At 61.8% G+C, this 19,320-nt stretch overlaps 3 protein-coding genes and 1 long non-coding RNA gene across 12 annotated transcripts; 2 read left to right on the plus strand and 2 right to left on the minus strand.

Annotated features, from left to right (window-relative positions):
• The first annotated feature begins 927 nt into the window (after positions 1 to 927).
• Positions 928 to 12,597, plus strand: SLC49A3 (solute carrier family 49 member 3). Of its 2 annotated transcripts, XM_081056284.1 has the most exons (10): positions 928 to 3,616; positions 7,195 to 7,353; positions 7,534 to 7,747; positions 7,895 to 7,971; positions 9,350 to 9,487; positions 9,567 to 9,683; positions 10,337 to 10,489; positions 10,705 to 10,862; positions 11,089 to 11,198; positions 11,631 to 12,597. In XM_081056284.1, the coding sequence occupies exons 1-10, from the start codon at positions 3,482 to 3,484 to the stop codon at positions 11,801 to 11,803; spliced, it is 1,434 nt and encodes a 477-aa protein (XP_080912410.1). In that variant the 5' UTR covers positions 928 to 3,481; the 3' UTR covers positions 11,804 to 12,597. The 2 variants fall into 2 exon arrangements, with proteins under 2 accessions (XP_080912410.1, XP_080912409.1); XM_081056283.1 differs by lacking the exon at positions 11,631 to 12,597 and having other exon boundaries at positions 11,089 to 11,613.
• Positions 9,091 to 9,928, minus strand: LOC308500876. The gene is made up of 3 exons (XR_013993798.1): positions 9,805 to 9,928; positions 9,457 to 9,560; positions 9,091 to 9,170 (listed from the first exon to the last, which is right to left on the minus strand). It is a non-coding gene; the product is annotated as an uncharacterized lncRNA (long non-coding RNA).
• MYL5 (myosin light chain 5) lies at positions 12,364 to 17,400 on the minus strand. 8 transcript variants are annotated; one of them, XM_081056310.1, is made up of 8 exons: positions 17,229 to 17,400; positions 15,686 to 15,773; positions 14,386 to 14,493; positions 14,145 to 14,220; positions 13,457 to 13,561; positions 13,141 to 13,219; positions 12,789 to 12,837; positions 12,364 to 12,517 (listed from the first exon to the last, which is right to left on the minus strand). In XM_081056310.1, exons 2-8 carry the CDS (start codon positions 15,686 to 15,688, stop codon positions 12,416 to 12,418), a joined length of 522 nt encoding a protein of 173 aa, XP_080912436.1. In that variant the 5' UTR covers positions 15,689 to 15,773; positions 17,229 to 17,400; the 3' UTR covers positions 12,364 to 12,415. The 8 variants fall into 8 exon arrangements, with proteins under 8 accessions (XP_080912436.1, XP_080912435.1, XP_080912439.1 ...); XM_081056309.1 differs by having other exon boundaries at positions 16,313 to 17,394; XM_081056313.1 differs by having other exon boundaries at positions 15,630 to 15,773; positions 17,229 to 17,384.
• Positions 17,401 to 17,533: 133 nt separating this feature from the next.
• Positions 17,534 to 19,203, plus strand: ATP5ME (ATP synthase membrane subunit e; the record flags this gene model as incomplete). Its single annotated transcript, XM_081056384.1, has 4 exons — positions 17,534 to 17,674; positions 18,187 to 18,241; positions 18,623 to 18,721; positions 19,127 to 19,203. The coding sequence occupies 4 exons, from the start codon at positions 17,534 to 17,536 to the stop codon at positions 19,150 to 19,152; spliced, it is 321 nt and encodes a 106-aa protein (XP_080912510.1). The 3' UTR covers positions 19,153 to 19,203.
• Between the last annotated feature and the right edge of the window lie 117 nt (positions 19,204 to 19,320).

Here is a 19,320-nt window from a genome sequence, read left to right on the forward strand (position 1 = left end):
TGCCTTCAGTGGCCAATCCCAATTGCCTGCCATGAGAACAAAGAGGGGGTCACACTGTCTTTTCGGAGGACCCTGGGAGTCCAGACTGTGATGTGCCCACTCAGGCCCCTGCTTTGGGCAGTGGCAGGGTCTGTGGGCTTTCAGCAGCCCCAACCCCCGAGGGGAGCAGCATTGGCAGGCACCGGAGAAGGCATGGATGCCAGGAGGGCAGGTGTGCTTCCGGAGCCGGGGCCAAAAGGCTCTGGGCCAGGATGTGCGTGGGGGCACCCGTGGAGAACCTGCTGGGCAGGCTGGTGGGGAGTACCTGGAGGGGCAGGAGGCAGCAAGGTCACCTGCCCCACACACTTCTATTTTCAGCCACAACCATGTTTTGGCTGCAGGCATCTGGGTGTGGACAGACCAGGCTCTTGTCCTCACACAGCAGACACTCCCTGAGAGGAGCTGATAAAAGCCAAGTAAAAATGTACAGCATGGGGCTGTGACCGCTTCACTATGTAAGGTGAGGTTTCTTCCCAACATCATCCTCAGCAGAGCCTTTGCTCCAGTCTTGCAAAGTGACTGTTCTCAGCTGCTTAATTTTGAGGAAGATACCGTTTAGGGAAAGACACATGAGCCTGAAAAAGCTGCAACTAATGCTCCTTTGGGATGCCGACAGGAGTCTATATTTGGTTAGGTAAAAAGGAGATAAACTGAAATACAGATTTAGTCATGATTGTGTGTGTTGAATGACATTTTAAATTATCCAACAGATAATTTTGGAAAGTGAGACGTATGAGTAGGTGGCTTTTGTGTGATAGCTGAAAGATACCTTCACGACGTTTGGTCCCGAAGGTGTGCAGATGGATTCTGGGCTCCACCTGACATTTCTGGGGATGGTCTTACACTTGGATTGAAAACTGAAACAGCTTGGAGGCTTGTGTTGAAGATACTCATCCAGAATTTATATAAAACTGTTCCATTAAAAATGTGACAGTGGAGGGCCGGCCCGGTGGCTCAGGCGGTGGCTCAGGCTGTTAGAGTTCCATGCTCCTAACTCTGAAGGTCTGCTGGTTCCATTCCCACATGAGCCAGTGGGCTCTCAACCACAAGGTTGTCAGTTCAACTCCTCGACTCCCACAAGGGATGGTGGGCTGCACCCCCTGCAACTAACAACTAACAACGGCAACTGGACCTGGAGCTGAGCTGCGCCCTCCACAAGTAAGACTGAAAGGACAACAACTTGACTTGGAAAAAGTCCTGGAAGTACACACTGTTCCCCAATAAAGTCCTGTTCCCCTTCCCCAATAAAAAAAAAACGTGACAGTGGAAAAAGTCTTTGTTTCCGAATGACTGTCCTTTCCACAGTACATGAGTTTTAAAAGTTAAACGCCTTAGTTTGAGATAATCACAGATTCAGATGCAGTTGTTTTCTTGTGCAGTTTCCCCCAATGATACCATCTAGCAAAACACACATGTACTCTGTCACAGCCATGACACTCACGTTGCGACAGCCCGCGACCTCCTTCAGAGTTCTTGCTTCACTCGCACTCACGTGTGTCACAGGATTGGGTCACGTGCACTGCTGTGCAGCCGCTACCCTGGCAAGTACAGAACGTGGCTGTCACCACAAGGACCCTTCTGTTGTCCTTGTAGAACCACTTCCCTCCCACTGCCCCAATCCCCAAACCATTCGTCTGTTCTCCTTGTAAAATTTTATCTTTAAAAACGTGTTATACAAACGGAGTCATACAGTTTGCAACCTTTTGAGCTTGGCTTTTCTCCCCACTGGGCATAAGTATCCTGAGATTTGCCCGGGTGGCTGTGTGTATAACAGCCCCTTTACCAGCATCCCTTCGTCCTGTGGAGGCACTTGCTTGACCATCACCCACGGAAAGAACTGGGCAGTTTTCGGTTTGGGCCTGTCACAAATGAGGCGACTATGGATGTTAGCGCACAGATTTCTGTATGAACATGAGTTTTCATTTCTCTGGGATAAACATCCAGGAGTGCAATTACTGGATCATGTTATAACTGCATGCTAACTCTGTAAGAAATTGCCAACCTGTTTTCCACCTGTTTCCAATGGCTGTAACATTTCACAATCTTATCAGCAACGTGGGAGTGACTGAGTTACCCACAGCCTCGCCAGCATTGAATGTCATTGTTTTTCTGTTTGTTTTTAAGCCATACTAAAAGACATGTATTGATATCTGATTATGCTTTTAATTTGCATTTTCCTAATGGCTAATGATGTGAGTCATCTGCATTATTTGCCATCTGTATATCCTCTTCAGTGAAGTGTCTCTTCATGTCTTTTGCCCATTTTCTAAGTGGATTTTTTTGTTGTTGTTCTTTTACTGTTGAGTCTTCAGGACTCTTTATATAGTCTAGATACCAGTCCTTTGTTGGTTTGTAAATATTTTCTTCCAGCCTATGCCTACAAGACCCTTTGGTTAGGAATTGTATTACACCTGTAGATCTGAGGAGAACTGTCATCTTGACTACATTGAATCTTCTAATCCATGAACATGGTATGTCTCTCCATTTTTCAGGTTTTCGTTGTGTAATTTTTAGCATAAAAGTTCTGTGTACATTTTGTTAACTTTATCCCCGAGTACTAAATTTTCTCTTAAAAAGCTATAACTGGTGTCTTTAATTTTGGTTCGCACAGGCCTGGTGTTGGTGTACATAGAAGCCATAGATCCTGTGTCCTTTGTGGAGCTGTGTACTCCCCATAAGAGCCCCAGGGATGGGGGAGGAGGACTCCAGCAGCCCAGCAGGAGAGACGGAGGTGGACAGGAGCCAGAGCGCAAGGCATCACAGGGGAGGTCAGGAAGGGTTAGCCTGGGCAGCAGGGAGAGAGAAGTGGGAGTTAGACTGCTGGGTGGGGAGGAAGCTGGAGAGGAGACTGCCCTCCCACAGGGGTGTTCTTGCGGAAGACAGACAAGCTGATACCCCCTCTGCCTTCCAGCCCACGCTGTGCCCAGCTTGAACAGAAGCCCTGTCCCCTCCTCTGCCGCAGCTGTTTGCTCAGCTGTAAGTTGCAGGTCACCACCTGGTGGGGGAGGCTGCCAGCCCCGGCGGGGCCCAAGGTTCAGTGCTCTGGCACCTCCCTTTCCCTGGGCAGAAGGACCGGATGGCCGGGGCCTCCACCTTCCTCCCCCGCCAGCACCACCCCTGCCCCCTAGTTCCTGCTTCCCTGCTGGGCAGAGTGACTTCGCGAGCCCTCTCCTGCCCCCAGCCACGTGGGCGTGTCCACCGCAGGGACCACACAGAGGCCGGCCGGGCTTGCTCTGCAGGGAACCCAGTTCCGGTTTTTAGTGGCACACACTTTCAACCTGGCCGACGGGGCAGGGTCTAACTTCACCACCGGTCCCTCTCCCACCGGGCGGGCGGAGCGGTGACACCACGTCCCTTGGGGCGGGGAGTGGCCCGGAGTGCCCGCCCCGCGCCCCGGCCCACGCACAGCTGCCTCGAGCCTGCAGCCGGCGCCGGGCAGGCGATGGCCGGGACGACGGGGGAGCCGCCCGGGGCCGCTGAGCCCCCGGCCCTGGGCGCGGTGCTTGGCTACCGAGCCTACGCGCGCCGCTGGGTCTTCCTGCTGGTGCTCAGCTTGCTCAGCTGCTCCAACGCCACGGTAGGGGACCCGGCTCCCGGGGCTGGGCGCGTCCGCTGCCCAGGTGCACCCAGGGCACGTCCGCTCCGGGACAGTGGGACGTCAGGGGTGGGGGAGCCGGCGACCTCAGCATGGCGAGCACTGCAGCCCCTTCCGGCTGTGGCTGCGCGGGGAGCAAAGGGGCTGGTGTCCCCTCGCTGCTGAGGAGGTCCTGTGACCTAAGCTGGTTGGAGGGGATCCCTCTCCTGAAACACGACAGTACAGGGGCGCTGAGCACTGGTCCTCCCAGAGCCTTTGCCAAACCCCACGACACCTGGGACAGGCCTCCAGGACCTGGCTCCCGCCCTCCGTTTCCAGCGCCCACCCCGATGCCCCCGGGGCGGGTTCTCCTGGTGCTTTCCTGGGCCCAGGGTGCCCTCCAGGGTTTCTGAGGTCCCTCAAGGAGGCCTTCCCTACCCACCCACTCCTCCATCGCTCCCCAGCTGGGGTCCACAGCAACCCCGTGACCTGTTCGAGAACTGTCTCCACTGCTGGCAGGGACTCAGCCATGTTCATCACAGCCCGGGGACCAGGGGACCAGCCAGTGAGACCCCAGTCTGCCAGCTACTTGGGCCCAGCCCCGCAAACTCTTTCTCCCCAGACCTACCCGTGAGTGCCCTGTTGGCTGTGCTCCTCTTCCCACAGCCTGCCACACACCGGTGGGCTCAGTGAGTGAACCCCCCCAGCCCTGGTTGTGCCACCCCCATGTCTCCTGGACAGGCACTTTGGGAGGGGTAGCGGGAGGGACTCTTTCCTCTGTCCTAGGTTCTTCCTGCTGGCCTAATAATGAAATCAACATAAGACAGAATAACAAGATAAAGTAACTAAATGTAATTACATATGTACATACGTACATAGGGAGGCCCACATACACAAGAGTCAGACAGACAGACAGAGTGAGGTACAGATGACTTTCTGAGCTAAGGAGGAGGTAAGTCGCCCGGGGCTCCTTAAAGGAGAAAGGTCGTTCTCAAGAGCAGATGTCCAGTGATGAGAAATCTGTCCTGCCCTATACATAGGACATAAAGTTATTTCTGGTGATAACTCTTATTATGAGCAAGGCCCCAATTTAAATTCTTTAAGGGAGAAATAAAAGTTTCTCGTGAGCTCGTAGGGCCTCGATTGCCTTCAGCTCCAAATAACTCACATGCCACAGTGACAGGTATTGGGGACGCCTGTCCTGAACCCTTCAGGGTCTTGGAGTCACCCTTTCCATCCCTGATGCTCGCCTGGATACCTGCCATGGACCAGGCTGCAGAACTGCCCCACAGGGCTCCACTGGGCCACCACATGCCTGCCCTCCCTGGTGGTGCCACCTCCACAGTGTGCCTGAAGGAGTCTGTATGCGATCACTTACCTCCCACGGAACCCAGGACTGGTCCAGCAGCCTTTGGCTGCCATGTAGTCACGAATGCAAAGCTGCAGCTGGCAGCAGGACCCATAGCTGGGGGAGGTGCCATCGTGGGGCCAGGGACTGTCAGGAAGCAGGGATGGGCTGGCAGGCGCGGGCGGTCCAGATACTGCCTGGGTGGTCCTCTGGCAGCAGCCACTCTTGGTCGTCACTCCATACATTCCGTTTTCCTCCTTTCCCTGCGGGACTAGATGTGGAGAGCCTGGAGAGCCAGGCCTATGCTGGGATAGGGCCTGGGGTCGGCTCCAACGCCAGAAACCTCTTTTCTCTGAGGGCTCGCGGCTGTGGCCTGGCCCCCAGGTCTCTGTGTCTAGACGCTGGGAAGCCAGAACTGGCTTTGAGTGAAGTTGTCTGAGGATGCAGACAGGGTCTCCCTCAGCCCCTGGAGCTGCTTCAATGAGTCTGAGTGGAAGGGCATCGTAAGTACCTTGAGAAGGTCCGTGGACATGGGGGCCGTGTCCTGCTGCACTCCCCTTTTATGCACAAGTCATTGTGGAGCAAGCAGTGTCACCGAGCACTGTCGTGGGCCCAGCACTGGCCTCCAAGCTTGCCCTGGCCAAGTCCACTTAGCTCCTCGCTGACTCCGTCTGTAGCCGAGTAACCAGGACTCCCAGGTTCTGAGAGGGCAACGTGAGATGGAGCAGTGCTTGGAGTAAGGTCTGGGGTGACCCCCAAGTGGCCCAAAGAGACAGCCCAAATGTCTGGGCCAGAGCTGGCATGTGGGGCAGCTGCTAACATGCACAAAAGGACATGGGCCTGGCAAGGCCGGGAGCAGGTCAAAGGGAATTCTTGTGCAGTGGGTACAAACTGTCATCCCCACGTTGCCTTGCGTGGTTTAGAACCATCTCTGCTCTGCAGGCCACACGCTTTGGGGAGGATGGGTGAGGCCAGTGAAGGATGGCTTCCCGCAGGGCACACTGGGAATCAGACACCACACTGTCTGTGTGTTGGACGTAGCTGGCAGGAAGCAGCTAGGCCTGCATGGGGCTCTTTCTGAGCCTGGGAGACCTGTGCCTTGCTCTGCCCTTTAAAAAAGGAAGAAACAACAGCTGTGTCGGAGATTATGGTCATGGGAGGGTTTGCGGTCAGACCTCTGAGTCAGGAAGCCTGGATCTTGTTGCCTCCACCACGGAAGGCATGGCCTGAGCAAACTCCTGCATTCCTGGGTCCTCTCACACTTGGAGTGACCGTGAACTTTGATTTGTGACACCCTCAGCTTTGGTCCTTGCCTGGCCCAACTCCCTCCTCCCTCCTGCAGCAAGCCTGGGCCAGCCCCTCCTGTCCCCCACCCTTCAAGGATCAGATGGTATCCCACTTCCTCCAGGAAGCCTTCCCCCACTGACCTGGCTGCACTCCTGTTTGCTGGAGGTCTGCAAGCTGAGTCCTAGCAGTTAATATTGCCTATGGCTTGGGAATGTCTTTCACTTCGGGGTGGGAAGGTCGGAGTTGGGGGTAGGGTCTCACCTCCCAAACACCTGGGTCTCCCATTGGGATGTCTGCTGGACTCAGGCAAGGCCAGTACACAATCCAGGTGTTTCCGCCTGGGACTCAAATCACGGACTTCACAGACAGGCTGGAGGTGCCTCTGGAGCCCGCTTCTGCCCCGCTCCCTCGCCAAGCACCCCTTCCCACCCACTCCTCTGTGCCTCTTGGCCACACAGCACAGGCACTGCTGTCTCCCCAGACACACCCTCTGCCTGGCCCATCCTTGCAACTTGGGGCCAGAGCCACCGGCTCCCCTCCTCCCCACCATTTCCTACCTCCCCAGGCTTCAGTGCCATCCTCCTGCTCTAGACCCCTTCACGCCCACCTGCCACACAGCACACGTCCCACTGACAGCCCTCGGGGCCTTTACCTTGGAGGCTCCGGGCTGGTGGGCTGGTGGGGCTGGTGGCCTTGTCAGCTCTGGGGGGCTGTCCGCCCGGCTGCCCCCAGGTCCACACCTGCATGGACGGTGCAGGTCCACGGCCTGGGTATGCTGTCTGACCCCCACCTGGCAACCTCCCGCAAGGGTGGCCAGGGGAAGACCCGGCCATTATGGGACTGCGGGCACTTTCTCCTTCTCTGGCCTGCTGCCCAAGCCCAGGACAGCAGGCGGCTGTGGGGTCCATGGTGCCCACCCTGAGTGACACCAGCACGTGTCCCACAGCTATGGCTGAGCTTTGCACCCGTAGCCGACACCATCGCCCAGCACTTCCTCCTGTCCACCGAGCAGATCAACTGGCTCTCGCTGGTCTTCCTTGTGGTGTCCATACCGTCCGGCGTGGTGGCCATCTGGGTTTTGGACTCCATCGGGCTCCGCTGGGCGGTGAGTAAGACCCCACACAAGTGCCTGCTCTGGGACAGGGGGTCCTGAGTGTGGGCTCAAGAGCTAGCACCTCCTCCCAGACCAGGGTCTCCAGGCAGAGCCATCGCAGTGCAGGGCGGGTTTTGGTTCTAGGAGGGGGTGCAGGCTGGCCGGGCAGAGCCCCTGACCTTGTCCCTGCAGACTGTCCTAGGCTCATGGCTGAACTTTGCGGGGAGTGTGCTGCGTGCCCTGCCGAGCATGGCTATCGGGACCCAGGCCCCATTTGCCTTCCTCATGGGCGGGCAGAGCCTCTGTGCTCTGGCCCAGACCTTGGTCATCTTCTCTCCTGCCAAGCTGGCCGCCGTGTGGTTCCCTAAGCACCAGCGAGCCACGGCCAACATGATCGGCACCATGTGTGAGTTGGGGTGAGGTGGGCAGTCGCCTCCAGCTTAGTGCAAGCATCTGGGCACCTCTGCGTCGTCGGAGGGCGGAGGGCTCCACCTGTGGCGGTGGCCCAGGCATGGCCATGGCTGGGCTGACGCGTCCCCGTTCATCCATCCAGCAAACCCCCTGGGCATCCTGGTGGCCAACGTGCTGTCGCCTGCCTTGGTGAAGAAGGAGCAGGGCATCTTAATTATGGTGAGGGAGCGCGTGGGGTGCCCCAGCGTGAGCATGTGTGTCTGTGGTGTGTGCGTGTGTGATGTGTGTGCACATGTGAGTGGTGTTTGTGTGCACGTGTGTATATGGTGTGCATGCATGTGTGTGGTGTGCAAGTGTGCATACAGTGTGTGTAATGTGTGGTGTATGCACACATATGTGGTGTGTGTGCAGACATGTACGTGTGGTGTTTGTGGACTGTGCAGTATGTGTGCACGTGTGTGGTATGCACGTGAATGTGTAGAATGTGTGCATGTGTGTGTGCACGTTTGTCCATGGTGTGTGTGGTATATGCACATTCATGTTTGTGTGCTGTATATGCATGTGTATGTGTGTGGTGTATTTGTACATGTGCTGTGTGCACACACACGTGTGCATGTGTAGTGTGTGCACTTGTGTGCTATGTACACATGTGTGCATGTGTATCTGTGTGCTGGGGTGTGCGCACATGTGTGCATTTGCACACACTCGTGCATGTATGTGCACACACGTGTGGTGTGTGCATGTGTGTATGTGATGTGTGGTGTGTATATACACATATATGTTTGTGTGGTGTGTGTATGTGCCTGGTAGGCTTGAGCATGCAAGAGTGTGTCCACACCCGTGTGTGTGTGTGTGTGTGTGTGTGAGACCCTGCCCCTTCTTGTGGCTACAGGGTGAGTACACATGTGTATGTGGACTTCTCCGAGTTTGCCAGTACTGGGCACTTTCTTGGTATCAGGTGTGGGTCTAGGCACCAAGATGGTGGTGATTTGCTTGGTGGGGCAGAGTGTGCGATGTGGTGGGTATTTGTGGGGAGGCCAAAGGTCTTGAGTGGACACAATGAGGGTGGGGGCTGCAGCCAGAGGCCAGTGTGCCACAGAGCAAGGGGAATGGTCAGCCCAGGTGGGGAGTGGGTGGTATTGGTGTGAAGAAAATTCTGGGGGGTGTGAGAGGAAGAGTGATACAATCTGGTCCGGAACCACTCAGGGAGCCAGGGCTGTGGTCAGATAGTCCAGCAGAGAACCAGGGCTTCCTCGGGTAGGGCAGTGGGTGGCCCGGGCACAGGGTTTGCAGTGTAGTGAGGGATGGGGGTGCCGTGGTGACTGTGAGGGCCACTCACGGTGGGGGAAGAGGGATCCAGTTGGCAGTTGCCTGGGCGAGTCTGGGGTTGCGGCTGCGGCTGTCACTGTGGAGTCATCCTTGGGCGACATTTTGGAAGCTGGGGTCCCAGATGCAGCAGAGCAAGGCAGGTCCACCACTCCCCGGGCTCACCAGTGTCCGCCCAAGCACAGGGGGTGATCAGCAAGCATGGGGAGCCTGTGTGTGTGCAAGGGGCTACGCGTGCTTGCACACACGAGTGTGCACACCATCTCCCCAGCTGGGCACCTACATCATTCCTGCCGGCCTTGCCTGCCTGCTGGCCACCACATGCCTCTGGGAGAGCATGCCTCCCACCCCACCCTCCGCCGGTGCTGCCCACTCTACCTCGGAGAAGTTTCTGGATGGGCTGAAGCTGGTGGGTTTTGTGGGACCCGGGGAGGCTGGGAGGCGTGGGCTCGCGCTGGGCTCCTGGGCTGAGCAGGCTTCCCCTGCAGCTCGTGAAAAACAAGGCCTACGTCATCCTGGCAGTCTGCTTCGGCGGCGGAGTTGGCATCTTCTCCAGTTTCTTGGCCCTTCTGGAGCAGGTCCTCTGTGTGTCCGGCTACGCGAACGTGAGTGCGGGCCCAGCCCGGGGGCCCAGGAAGCTCATGTCTTGAGAGCCCATCTCCCACAGGCCGTCTGCCTGCCTGGGTGGAGCAGCCTATGACATGCCTTAGCCGTGGGTCCCCATACCTGGACAGGGTGACCTCCTATGACAGGCACTGCTGCAATGCCAGGCTCGTGCAGGTGGAGGTGTGGTGGCCGTGCCAAAGGCTGTGGTGCTTCTCTGTCTTTCCTGCTGCCCGACCCAGCGAAGGGTCCACTCTGACGTGTGGAGACGCAGGGCAGGGTCTTGCTCTGCTCACACCACCTCTGGCAGTGCCCTCTGCTGTGTGGCGTCAGCCCCGGGGTTTGGGCTCAGCACGTTCCCAGTCCTTTGGGCACTGAGGGGTGTCTGTGGCAACCAGGCCCATCCCTTAGCAACTGCTGAGTCCTGGGATGGGGTGACACAGGGAAGAGGCACCTACAGGCGTATGTGCCCCTGCCCCGCACACAGCCAACAGCGCAATGCCCCTTCCGGGTGGTCCTTCCTGGGTCGTGCGCTCAGTGACCTCCCAGTGTGCTCCCTGGTGATGGCATACGTCCTGAGGAGGAGCACAGCCTGCTGGGTCCCTGGGGACACGGTGCTCAGGTGACGCGGTGCCCCTGGCCTCCTCCCCCCCAGGAATTTGCGGGCCTCTGTGGGGCCCTCTTCATCGTGTTTGGGATCCTGGGGGCACTGGCTCTCAGCCTGTACGTGGACCGGACCAAGCATTTCACTGAAGCCATCAAGGTCGGCTTCTGTCTCACCTCTGTGGTCTGCGTGGCCTTTGCCCTGGTGAGAGTCCCCTGGAGCTGAGACCCCCTGCAGGGTGGGAGTGGGGCGGGCAGCTGGCAGCCCGGCAGGAACAGACGCCACCCCTCTCAGGCCCAGGCCCTGCCTGCTGGGTGATCCTGGGTTCAGCCGAGGTGGGCCAGGGCAGGCCAGGCGGGGCTGGGTGGCCAGGGCTGCGGCATGTCTGATGGCCATCCCCTGTGTGGCTCGCTGTCCAGGTGTCCCAGCTGCAGGGACAGACACTTGCGCTGGCCGCCATCTGCTCACTGTTTGGGCTTTTCGGCTTCTCAGTGGCGCCTGTTGCCATGGAGCTGGCAGTCGAGTGCTCCTTCCCAGTGGGGGAGGGCGCAGCCGCAGGCCTGGTTTTCGTGATGGGGTGAGTGTCCATCCCCCGCTACTCCCCTGGGGACCCACTGACCCTGCCCTCACCCAACCCACGCCACACTGTGGTGACCTGTGTGCTCTGCAAGGGCCGACATGCAAGCCTGGGCGGGCCACTGGCCCACACTGACCAGAGCCGTGCGCTGCCCTCAGAGTGGCTGCTGGCACTGTGGGTGGCAAGCAGTGCCTGGGGCAGGACTGAGGGCCTGGTGGCTGTGCAGGCAGGCCGAGGGCATGCTCGTCATGCTTCTGCTGACCACCCTGACCGTGCGTCGAGTGCAGCCGTCCTTCTCCACCTGCCAGGATGGCCTGGACCCACTGGACTGGAGAGGTGAGGGCCCTGGCCCATGGGGGCCCCCGAGAGCGCAGGGCCTGGGCCCCACCGGGCTCCAGCCCTGGCAGCCTCCCCTCCATGCTGTCTTTGGTGGGCACCCACAGTGGGGTCAGAGGGCAATGGGCAGGGCCTCGGGTGGGAGCAGCCGTGAGAGCCTTTACAGAAGCCCAACCGCTAAACCCAATGTGCGAGTCATAAAACATAATCAGGAAAAGAAAAAGAGACAGAGACGGACAGAGGGAGTGAGAGGTGGGTATGGGGATGCCCCGGAGAGGTGCCAGTGACCGGGGTCTGAGCATTCCCGTGGAGCCTGAGACAGGATGTTTCCAGGGTCACTCTGTGGTCACGGTTGGTGGGGTCAGCTGGGGCTCTGCAGCCGCACTGGCCCGCTGTGCGTGAGCCTCGGGCAGACCGGCTGTGTCTCCCCAGTGTCCATGCTGCTGATGGCCGGCCTGAGCGTCCTCTTCAGCTGCTGCTTGGTGCTCTTCTTCCATACCCCGTACCGGCGCCTGCAGGCCGAGGCTGGCATGAGCCCTTCCATCCAGGACGACGGTTGCCCGGCAGCGTCAGACCACATGCCCTGCCCGGCAGAGAGCCCCTGAGGCCACGCCTCGGCCCCCACGGCCCCAGCAGGTGCTGCAAGTGGCTGGGAGGCGCTGCCCTGGTCCAGAGGCTGACGGAGCAGTCGTGTGGAGAAGCCAGCCTGGGGGTGGGTGCGGAGTGGGGCAGGCCGGCTCTAATCACCTCACTGTGCCAGCCACGGCCGAGCCTGAGCAGGGTATCAGTGTCCCCCAGATGCCACGGACACAGCAGGATGGTCCCAGGAACACCTGGGGCTGGAGCTGCTGTGTGGACAAGCCACCACTGAGCTGGCAGGATGCCCCTGGGGTCAGGCCACACCAACGGTGGCTGGTGCACAGGCGGTGGGGGGGGCTGGACGGACTGGGGATCCTGAGAGCACCCAGCACGGCTGAGTCTGGAGTTGACGGGGATGAAGGAACCCAGCCCAGAGCCTCTCTCAGCCTGCGGTCGCTGAGTGACCAGACCCCCAGCCTGGGCGCTGGGATGGGTGGGGACAGCAGGTGGGACCAGGCTGGGCTGGCCGGGGGCACAGGGGGAGGGCCCCACGGCAGATGCCCCCACAGACACTCGCAGGCAGGTGTGTGGACTCAGGTTTATTGGCGTGGCTGCAGCCCCAGCGGGCGGCCGAGCGGTTACTCCTCCTTCTCCTCCCCGTGCGTGAGCACGTAGCTCAGCCCCTTGTAATCCAGGTTGCCTGCTGCATCGATGGTTGCAAACTGGAGCATCTGGTCAACCTGCCAGTAGAGGGGGGTCAGGCCCAGGCTGGGGGAGGAAACCAAAGGGTCCCCGGGGCGAATTACAGCCACTGAACTCCACCTGGCTCCCGTCTGGTTCTGTGCTTGGGGGAGCGGGCGGTGGGACACTGCAGAGTGACGCGAGGCTGGGGCCAGACCATGCAGTGTCCCCCCACAAGGGCAGCCTCCAGCAGCCCTGGGGTCCTGGGGGCCGTGCATGGGTTTCCGAGGGCCGTGGGGGAAGCAGGTGGTGGGGGCCAAGGGGCCAAACCTCTTCAGCGGTCATCTTGTCGGCCTGGGACATCAGCAGCCGCTTGATGCTGAGGACACAGAGGGAGGAGCCCAGTCAGGACTGACCCTAACTGACCCAGGGCACCAGGAGCCTTTCCTGACACCCACAGGGTCACTGAGGGAGCGCAGAGGAAGTGCTGGGGTGCCAGATATGCCCGTCCCCAGTGCTGGGCCCCGGAGCCCCCAGACCCAGCGGTGGTCTGAGTGGGCAGGACAGGTTAGCCTTCGGTTACCCTGAGGGACTCGGGGTCTTAGGGCACGGGGAGGTGGGGTGAGGGGTGGCCCGGTGTCCCCGACACCCGTGGGAAGGCAGTGCCTGTGGCCACACTCACTAGTCCTTGTTGATACTGCCTTTGCCCTCGGGGTCCAGCATCTTGAACGCATTGAGGATGGTCTCCTCGGTGTCCGTACCTGCCCACAGAGGCCGTGAGCAGGGCAGTGCCACTCCGTCCGGGGCCCCTCCACCCTGTGTCCTCAGCCTCAGTGCCTCCCAGGGTACTATTCTCAGTGAGTGAAGGGCAGATGGGAGGTGGGGGGCCACCGATGTGAGCCCTGGGGCTTCTCAAGAGGTCTGAGAGCCTGGACTTTTACGTGAAACATGTGTGCTTATTGTTAGGAAATAAGTAGGTGCACATCCTGAGAGCTCACCAGTCAGCTTCTCCCCAAACATGTTCAGGAACATGGTGAAGTTGATGGGCCCTGAGGCCTCCTTGAGCATGGCGTCCAGCTCTTCGTCCTTGACGTTGGTCTTGCCTGTCACCAAGACAGGGTCACTGGGCAGGGGTGACCCCCCGCTCCCCACTCCTGTCTTTGTTGGTGCACTGGCCAGTGTTCTCCAGCTGACCCCAGAACAAAGTTGGGGAGACCAGAGCAAGGGAGACGAGCAATAGGAGGACACCTGGCCCCAGTGCAGTGGGGTGCAGAACTCCAAACCCAGAGCCCCAGGGAGGTGGGCTGCTGAGAAGGGGACAGAGCTGTGATCCACTTACCTGGGTGTAAGGGGGCCCAGAAGGCCCTGGTAGAAACCAGCCTGTCCTCCCAGCTCCAGGGGCTGGACGGCCACATGCTGAGAAAAGCATGTTCCCAGAGGGGGTGGGGGAAGGCAGGACACAGGCTGCACTGAGCTGGGGACAGGACCTGCCTCTGGTTCTTGCTTGTGCCTGGCCCCCTGTATGGCAGTAACCCTCCTATGCTTCGGCTGTGCCACCCACCTCGGCTGGCCCTGGTGCCGCTCTATGCCAGCCCTGATCACACCAGAGGGGAGCTTCTGCTGGTGTGGCCCCCTCAGCCTGTGGGGCGTCAGGCCACTGAGGCCACGTGCCGCACAGGCACCTACCCAGGGAGGCGTACGTGTCCTTCAGGTCTTCCTTGTCGATGAAACCATCTCGGTTCTGGTCCATCAGTGTGAAGGCCTGAGAAGAGCCCAGCATCATGGCTGTTGGCCTGGCCACAGCATGCGGGGATGGGCACCCATACTTCCTGGCTCTGGAGTGACGCTTACACATTACGGTGCCCCGGGGACCCCCGGACAGCAGCTTCTGGATGGAGGGGCTCCCAGCATGAGAGCCGAGCCTTACCTCCTTGAACTCCTGGATCTGCGTCTGCTCGAAGTTGGAGAAGACGTTGGACGATGCCCTCTGGGCCCGGAGGGCGCCGCCTTCCTTCTTCTTGGTCTTCCTGCTGGCCTGGGATGGGGCACCAAGGCTGAGGATCCCCCAGGCCAGCTAGGGGCCCCCCTGGGAGGCAGCCAGGCTTCCGGGGAGACTTAATGCAGAGGATGTGTGGGCCATGACACTTGGGCCCTGGGTCCCCAGGCTGGGGCAGTTGCAGGTTCTTGCTGAGCACAGGGAACCCTGAGGAGGCCCTGACAACGTAGCACCCATCTGGAACTTCTCCCTGCTGGGCCTCTGAGTGTCCAGGAGCAGATGGACTGTACAGGTGGTCAGCAGGGGCATGGGCTGAGCAGCCAGGACCCTCCATCTTTCAGCCTTCCTGTCCCTGGGTCAGCGATGGGGCCTGCATCTCCCCCAGCCCCCAGCACACACCCTCAGGCCTGTGACCTACGACAGCACGCGTGCACACTTGCACGCGCCCCGCTCCCCAGCTGCCTGCCTGCTGCACACTCACCATGTTGGGTCTGCCTGATGGGACGGTCTGTGCCCTCCCCGTCCAGGTCCCCTGTCTTAAGCTCCTGCCCAGTCCCCCAGGACAGCTCAGACTCTGGCTGCCACTCCCTACAAGGACAGGCTCAGGGCACCCAGGGGACTGGACAACTGCAGTGAGGTATGACAGTCAGCAGTGACTCGGATGCCCCATTCTGCCCCGTCCAGCAGCGCCCCCAGCCTCCCAGTTGCCTGCCCACCGGCCCCCACCCAGGGCCTCTGTCCTGGTTCTAGGCATCCCCAGGGCCAAGGGCCTGACGGCTACAGGAACCAGGAAAAATGGCTCCTTTCCCAGATTGGCAGTTGCCATAAGTGGCCCTGCTGGCCAGTCACCAAGCGTTCCCCGAGTTTGTCCTGTGTGCCTCACCTCCCTGCTTTGGTGGCAGTGAAGTCCCAGGGCCCCCGACTGGCGATGGGGCCGACTTGTCTGCACACAAAGAGGGTGGAGGGCCCCCTAAATGGGCCAGGCCCAGGACAGCATTCAGCCTGGTCTTCCCACTATGCCTTGGCCCCATGGGCAGTCTGGGGAGGGGACCCGGCCCTGGGTGGGGGCAGCTGCCATAGCTGCATAGGGCTCCCTTGGGGCTCGCCTGCTACAGCTGGAAGACAAGCGCCTGTGAGTGCAGCTGTGGCAGGGTCCTGCTCCCGGGGGCACACACCTTCAGTCACATGGCGCCCCTGAGGTGCTGCCACAGAGATCGCAGGGCCAGCTCACCATCTGCCGACTCCAAATGAGTGTGGGACAGTAGACACCCTGAAGACATGGTCCACCTGGAAAGACCTGGGGCGTCCAGGGGCTCTGCCTAGAGGACCACCAGAGGGAGAATGCGTGACTGGAGACCTGGGCTGCACCTAGCAACGGGACCCCACTGCTCACAGCTGGGTGGGTCTGGCTGACACCTGGAGGGACCTGGCTGGACTACAGGAACGGGGGTGCCACACGGAGAGGGCGAGGTGTGCGGGATCTGTGCTCAGAAGGCCCCTGACAAGGGCAAGGCCAGAAGGGCGGCAGAGCCCCTGGGGAGGGTTCCTGGGGCTGGCTAGGGTCTGAGGACAGCACTAAAGATAGCCTTGGAGCCCGGCTCCCAGGAGAATATGGGATTCGGCAGGGACAGCTGGCTCTGACAGCTGCAGGAAGTCAGCAGGCAGCCCTATCCGGAGCCAGGTGGGACCCAGCCACCCGCCCCCAGACCCAGGCTGGGCCCTGGGCCAAGGTGGGTGTCCCCCGGCTCTAGGGTCTTCCCTGGGCCGGGGTGCTGTGTGTGCGTTCTCCACTGGTCACCATCTCCCACCCACTGGCAGCTACTGGCACGTGGTCCCCCCACCAGCACTCTGGCCCCACCTTTGGCCCCAGAGACACTTATTTTTGTTTCTGGAAGCAGAAGTTGCTGAGGAGTCTGGTTTATTTTAAAATCCAGGGAAGGGTGAAGACGTTTGTCACCTTAGGTCACCTGCCCAAGTGTTAAGGAACGCGTGAGCGCTTGCACGTGAGCACTGGGCAGCGCGGCGCCGCGCTGGAGCCGGTCCGGGGCGCTGGCCGCCCGTGGGGTCAGCGAGCGCCTCCACCTTCCTCCAGCAGCACTGAGCGCGCGGGGGCCTCGGCCGGCAGGCCCAGCAGAGGGGCGCTCCGGGGAGTCCCAAGCCCTGCTTCCCGGGGAGCTTCCGCGTGAAGCCGACGGGCGCAGGGGCGCGGGGTCACCGTGGGAGCCACGTGTCAGCACAGCGGGGGCGGCGGCTGCCACGGCCCCGGCTCTGCGCGGCCCCGGGCACAGCTGTCTGGCCGGCAGCGTGTTCCTTCCACAGCGAGGGGCGGAGCTGCACAGGGCTGGCTGCGGGCTGCTCCGAGGAGCTCCGGGGCGGCGAGGGACAGCGGGCTGGGACCCCCACCGAGGCGCGGGGGCGGCGGAAGTGACAGCGGCGGAGGGCTGGGGTCAGCGCTCCCTGGAGCCCGCGTAGAGGCGGACTGTTGGGACCGCAGCTTCCTGGGGCCGAGACCAGGCGGCAGGCGCTACGGCCCCGTCGGGGAGGCTCCCGGTTGGGGACGACGGTGGCAGGACCGGACTGCGGTCGGGGGTGGCCCGAGAGCGCGCCAGGGCGGCGTGGTCCCAGGCGGGGGCTGCCCTGCCGCACACCCCAGCCAGCTTGCGGCGCCGTCCTCGGAGCGGGCCCGGACGGGGCTGCGGCTCCTCCGGCGCCGGGACGCACAGCCCCCGCGGGACAGACCGCACGGCGCGGTGCACTCAGGAAGCCTGACTTACACTTTTCAGATGTTTGCAGCAGCGGTGTGCGCGCCTCGCTTCACGCTCAGCCTGGCCCGAGAACGTCAGGGGCTGCAGGGGTTGACGTGGGGAGGCCACCGCGTGGCTCAACCACCGAGCACCCGCGCGCCGGCTGACCAGCCCCGCTTTGAAGCCGCCGTCGCGCACGCGCAGCCGATTGCGAGCGCGCGCACTGGACGACTGCGTGCCCAGTGACGTCACATGCACCCGGAGCGGGCGGGCGCCATTCGCCCTCCGGCCGCCAGGGGGCGCCCAAGTCCGCGTCCGCTCGTCGCCGGCAGCGCATGCGTGCGCCGCGGTACGCTCGCGCGACTCCACAGGCTTTCCGGGGCTTTGTGGCGTCCTATTCCGCCCCACATTGTACTTCCGGTGCGAAGGTCACGGACAAGATGGTGCCACCGGTGCAGGTCTCCCCGCTCATCAAGGTGAACCAGGATTCGCGGCCGCCGCTCGGTGCCCGGCTCCGCGTAGGCGCCCGCGCGTGCCCTCCCGGGACCCGCGCCCCCGACCCCGCCCCGCGCGTGATCTCCCGGGACCCGCGCCCCCGACCCCGCCCCGCGCCCCCGACCCCGCCCCGCGCGTGCCCTCCCGGGACCCGCGCCCCCGACCCCGCGCCCCCGCCCCGCGCGTGCCCTCCCGGGACCCGCGCCCCCGACCCCGCCCCGCGCGTGCCCTCCCGGGACCCGCGCCCCCGACCCCGCCCCGCGCGTGATCTCCCGGGACCCGCGCCCCCGACCCCGCCCCGCGCCCCCGACCCCGCCCCGCGCGTGCCCTCCCGGGACCCGCGCCCCCGACCCCGCCCCGCGCGTGCCCTCCCCTCCGTCACCCCCGCTCCCAGGAGCCGTCCCCTGCGTCCCTGCAGCCCTGCGACCCTGCGCGCTGCGAAACTCCCCGGCCCTGGTGCCGCCCGCCGCCGCTGACCGCCCTTTCCCCGCAGCTCGGCCGCTACTCCGCCCTGTTCCTCGGCGTGGCCTACGGAGCCAAGCGCTACAGTGAGTGACCGCCGACGGGTGGGCGCTTCGGGCGCTTCTCGCAGCGAACCCCGCGGAGCTAACGCGCCGCTGGCGGAGGGGGCGGGCGCGGGAGGCGACGCGCGGGGCCGCCGGCTGCTCGCAGGCCCGGGGCACCGGCAAGCAGTCGGTTGTCGACGTGGCGGAGCGCGAGGCCGTCGGGCGCCCGGGGGCAGCGGGGGGCCTGCAGCGGCCCTCCGGGCTGGGCTCCCTGTGGACGGGCGAAGGGCAGGCCTTGACCCACGTGGAGGGGAAGCGGGATCGACGGCGGCACGTCTGGGGCCACGGTGCGCCTGCGGGTGACTGCCGGGGCTGAATGGGCAGGTCCCTCAGAGTACTGCCCTTGTCGCTTTCCGTGGACAGGTTACCTGAAACCTCGGGCGGAGGAGGAGAGGAGGCTAGCCGCGGAGGAGAAGAAGAGGCAGGATGAACTAAAGCGCATCGAGCGGGAGCTGGCAGAAGGTAGAGCTCTTAGTGCACCTGACAGATTGGTCCTCCCCAGGTTTTCAGAAACAAGCGTCTGGTGCCCCAAGGGCACCCACAGCACAGGAGGCGGCCTCCTTTTGTCCTGCCTGGCCCGGCGGGTCGGCCCGGCGGGGACATGGCAGGCTGCGCGTGGTAGGCCCGGGAGGTTAGCTGTCCGGAAACATAGACTGGCCAGGTCTCGCTCAGAGAGGCCCCAGAACCAGACACACCGCCCTCTCCTGCGCTGGCAGCTTCCTGGAGGTGGGACCGGGTGAGGGAGTTTAAGTGGGGCGTCCTCTGCGTTGCAACTAGAAACAGCTGGTTTCACACCGAAAACCTGACGTGGTCCTTTTGAACTGCCTGCGCGTGTAATAACGCACGCGTCGTCTTCTGACCTTTCAGCCCGCGATGACAGCATACTGAAGTGAGCCTGCCTTCCTCCAAAGCAGTGTGGACGAATAAAGCTTCCTGTGTTGTGACGCTTTGGTTCTGCTTTACTGTCCTGTGTGTGTGTGTGTGCAGTGGGGACGTGAGGGGTTTTCAGACACAGGATGGGGGGAGGGGAAGCACAGAAGCTGTCACCTGTTCTCTGGGGC

This window comes from Rhinolophus hipposideros (genome assembly GCF_964194185.1).
Source record: "Rhinolophus hipposideros genome assembly, chromosome: 1".
Lineage (NCBI taxonomy): Eukaryota > Metazoa > Chordata > Mammalia > Chiroptera > Rhinolophidae > Rhinolophus > Rhinolophus hipposideros.